This window comes from Protobothrops mucrosquamatus, unplaced genomic scaffold (genome assembly GCF_001527695.2).
Source record: "Protobothrops mucrosquamatus isolate PMUCROS unplaced genomic scaffold, P.Mucros_1.0 scaffold6653, whole genome shotgun sequence".
Taxonomy (NCBI): domain Eukaryota; kingdom Metazoa; phylum Chordata; class Lepidosauria; order Squamata; family Viperidae; genus Protobothrops; species Protobothrops mucrosquamatus.
This window is the reverse complement of record NW_015392473.1, coordinates 23,623-27,708: the sequence shown is the minus strand read 5'-3', so window position 1 is coordinate 27,708 and position 4,086 is coordinate 23,623. Positions and strand designations below refer to the sequence as shown.

Here is a 4,086-nt window from a genome sequence, read left to right as displayed (position 1 = left end):
TTTTTTCACCACAAAATTAATGGTTGGGAAGATAAGACAGGATAACTGCACACTGTCTTTTTTTTGGGAAATACTGAAAGCTGCCCACTCTCACAATGCCCAGATCTTGCTGCCTAATTCAGGGCAAGCAATGGAAGCTGTATGGCAGAACAGAAAAAGGAGGTAACACATTTCTTCCTCACTTTTTTCCCTTTTTTTTGTTGGTAGTGAACTGATTGTTGGTTGAAAGCTGTGCTTTCTCCTCCTGCTGAGAGGGAAGGAGGCAGAAATACCCCAACCTTAGTTTTTCTCTTAGATTTCAGATATGAGGAATTTGGCTGTAATACCGCCCCCCACCCCCCCACCCCACCGGCCATGAAGCCTCAAACCAAGTTTTAGCTAATGGAAAAACAAAACTTGAGTTAGCAGGGTACATATTGGGGATTAGCCTGGTCTCAAGGACTTGCCTAACATTGTTTAAGATCTTGTTTTTTAGTCTCCAGTCTCAAAACATTTGTTCTTCGATTTACCACAGCTTCTGGAAATTTCTCAGCAATTGGCTTGCCAGCTTGAGCAACTGGTGCTGATGTATGCTTCTTTCAGCTTTGTTTCTCTTGAAGACACAGACCCATTCAGGTACAAAGCATCCGTTAGGGAAAGGTTAGCTCTATGTACGTAGTGCGATTTATTTATTTATTTAAATTTGTATAGCTGTCCGTCTCAATTATATGACCCTGGGCAGCTTACAAGTCAAAACAGCAACAACAAACATTCAAATAAATAAAAATTAAAACGAATAAAAATTGTTAAAAACAAATTAGCCAATGCAAGATGATGCAAGGCTAGACAAAAAATGTTTCAGAAGTGATCTTTGCTAATCATTCAAATGTGTAGAATTGGAGAAAATAGTCTTCCAAATAAAACCAAGATTTGGCACGTGCCACAAAGTACACATTTATAGTGTATTTTTGCTCCCTGAAGTACTCTTAGACAGAAAATTGAACAGCTTTTTAAAGTTTGCCTAAATATTCTTTTTGAAAATGTCTAAATCTAGGATGATCCTATTCCATTTTCAGGAATACTGAAAAGAAGCCTAAGGTTCCATTATGTTTTGATAACTTAGGTTCACATTCATAATTTTTCTTCAAAAGCTACTGGTTTATTTATTATTGTGAGAGCAAGAGGAATTGGCTCTTGGTTTCGAACCTGCCTATTGTCTCAACTTTCTTCTTCTGTACACGCACAAACATATCTGTCACTCCGTATTTGTCTCAAAATCTCCACCAGCATATCGTGTTTCTTCTGTGGGAAATTTTGGATGAATGAGACTCGGCAAGTTTCTATCTTTCGATACTGTATCTCAGCACCATACACAGCTGCTCATATTCCTCACAATCTTTATAAGAAGATGCGCTGGAACCTGGACATCTTGGAAGGTTCTGCTGCTCGGAATCAAACACTCCGGACAGAATAGTGAGTTGCTGTATATACTGAGGTTATTTATTTTATTTGTATTTATTTATTAAATTTATATCCTACCCATCTCACTGATAGGGCCACTTTGGGTGGTTTACAAACAGTAAAAGGATAAATATACAAACAGTTAAAGTTTTAAAAAGCTACATAAAAAACTAGAACCAAGAAGATGGACAGCACAGGGATAAGATCTTCATCTTACCCCATTAACTATCTCCAGTGGTGAGCAACTGGAAAAAGCAGGTTTTGGTACTCTTCTGGAAGGCTTAAAGGGTGGGAGCAGTTCTTGCCTCCAGTGGTAGAATGTGTGTGTGTGGGGGGGTATCACAGTAGAAAAGGCTCTTCATCTTGAGCCTACCAGCTGGGATTCTTTAGTAGGTGATGTCTGTGATAGGCTCCTTCCGCTGAAGTGAATAGGATAGGCAAGTCCCATTGGGGATACCCTGGACCCATGCACAAAGGGCTTTAAAGGTAAAACCCAATACCTTGAATTGGACCCAGAAACAAACTGCAGCCCACGCAATAGTGGTATTGTATGTGCCACCCTAGGGCCCCCAGAACTATCTGCTGCTGCATTCCAGACTTGCTATAGCTTCCAAACAGTCTTTAAGCATAGCCTCATGTAAAATGCATGACAGCAATCCAACCGAGAGATAGCCAGGACATGAGTGACTTCCACAGGGCCTCATAATCCAGATAAAGGCGTGACTGATCCACAACATGAAGTTGTGCAAAGGTCCTTCTAGCCACGACTTCCATGTGCTCTTTGAGCAGGAGTCACGAGTCTAGGACAGTGGTGGCGAACCTATGGCACGCGTACCACAGGTGGCACGCAGAGCCCTCTCTGTGGGCACACATGCCATCACCCCAGTCCTAGGCCTTCAGCTGGGTTTTATAAAATCTTTTTGCTTTAGGCCTCTGCCGCCATGTGGAAAAAAAAAGGTTCAATCAATCAATCAATTTCAACTTCTCGCATGAAAAAAAAAGAGCTCGCAAAGTTGGAATTGATTGATTGAACTTTTTAGTCCCACCCAGTCTGCCGTTACCACCGAAGCCACGCCCACCCAATGGGCCATACCCACCCAATGGGCCACACCCACCCGGCATCCGACAATACATAAGTGGGTTTTGGGTTGCAGTTTGGGCACTCGGTCTCTAAAATGGTTTGCCATCACTGGTCTAGGAGAATCCCCAGGTTACACACCAGGTCTATCTGGGAGAGTGCAATCCCATCCAGAACTAAAGATGATAACCAGATCCCAAAGCCCCTTGACCCACAGCACTCCATTTCACCAGAGTTCAGTTGCAGCCTGTTGTCCCCCATTCAGACTCCCACAACCTCTATGCACTGCAAAAGGGCAGCCACAGCATCACTTGAATCATCAGGGATGGAGATGCAGAGCTGATTATCATCTACATACTGATATCCCATCATACGATGTTGGATAATCTCATCCAGCAGTGAGATATATGGGGAGGGTAGATATGACCTGGCTAGGCAGATCATTTAACAACATTTATCCCTTTCCATACCTCTGATGATGAAAGAATGGTGTCATTCCAAAGCTACTCCATATTATATCAATGTAATTCTTTCTTTGGTCTTAACTAATGTTTATTTCTTGAGTTTCCCAGAGGCTATTTGATCAGCCAACCACTTCACTGCTTCCATGCAATCTTGTCCTTGTGTTATAGCTACTTCCTATGCTTCCGTGATACAGGAGATGAAACAACTGTGAAAATGCAGAAGCTTTGGTCCATAGGACGCTGGGTGCCTTTAGATCCGGACAGTGAACACAGTTCTGATGTGCTATCCTGGTAGGTGTACAGAACTAGAGATAGGACATTGGCATAACACTTACACAGACTGATTTAATGTAATGGTTAAGGCATCAGGCTGGAAACTGGGACACTGTGGATTCTAGTCCCACTTTGAGCAACTGGATGATCTGGGTCAGTCACTTTCTCTAGCCCGAGGAAGGAAGCAATGGCAAACTATTTCTGGAAAACCTTGCCAAGAAAACTGCAGGAACATGTCCAGGCAGTTTCCAAAAATCTGATTAAATGGAAGAAAAAAATGCAAATAGTTTCTCAGCTGAAACTGTGGTTAAATTTGTTCGTGTGTTGTGAGATTGAGTTGTCATGCCTTCTGACTGCTAATTGATGTTCATGGATGTGCTCTGCTGATCTTCTGCCAGTATGTCCTACATCAGTGGTGGCGAACCTGTGGCACGGGTGCCAGAGGCGGCACTCAGAGCCCTCTCTGTGGGCACGCATGCCATCGCCCCAGTCCTAGGTCTTCAGCTGGGTTTGATAAAATCTTTTCCCTTTAGGCCTCTGCCACCATGTACAAAAAAAAAGATTCAATCAATCAATTTCAACTTCTCACGGGAAAAAAAAAGATCTTGCAAAGTTGGAATTGATTTTTTTTTCTTTAAAGATTTTTATTATTTTTCATCATAAAAAAAAACATCACAAGTGTTACACAATGCTATATGAAAAAAACCCCCACCCCCCACCCCCCCGGACTTCCCAAACCTAATCCCAGGATAATATTCAGATATAAGTAAACAGGTATTAATATCTCTAACTCCACAAAGTACATTATTCTACATGAGTAGGTAAAATATT

General features: G+C 42.0%; 1 protein-coding gene across 1 annotated transcript in view; it reads left to right on the top strand.

Moving 5' to 3' along the window:
* LOC107300313 (UPF0575 protein C19orf67 homolog) overlaps window positions 1-4,086 on the top strand; it is a gene marked incomplete at its 5' end in the record, with an annotated part of 11,241 nt that overhangs the window by 1,693 nt on the left and 5,462 nt on the right. Inside the window, 3 exons of the mRNA XM_015829648.1 lie at window positions 515-615; window positions 1,267-1,452; window positions 3,151-3,273. Of these exons, the coding sequence (XP_015685134.1) occupies window positions 515-615; window positions 1,267-1,452; window positions 3,151-3,273 (410 nt within the window). The remainder of the gene's footprint in view (window positions 1-514; window positions 616-1,266; window positions 1,453-3,150; window positions 3,274-4,086) is intronic.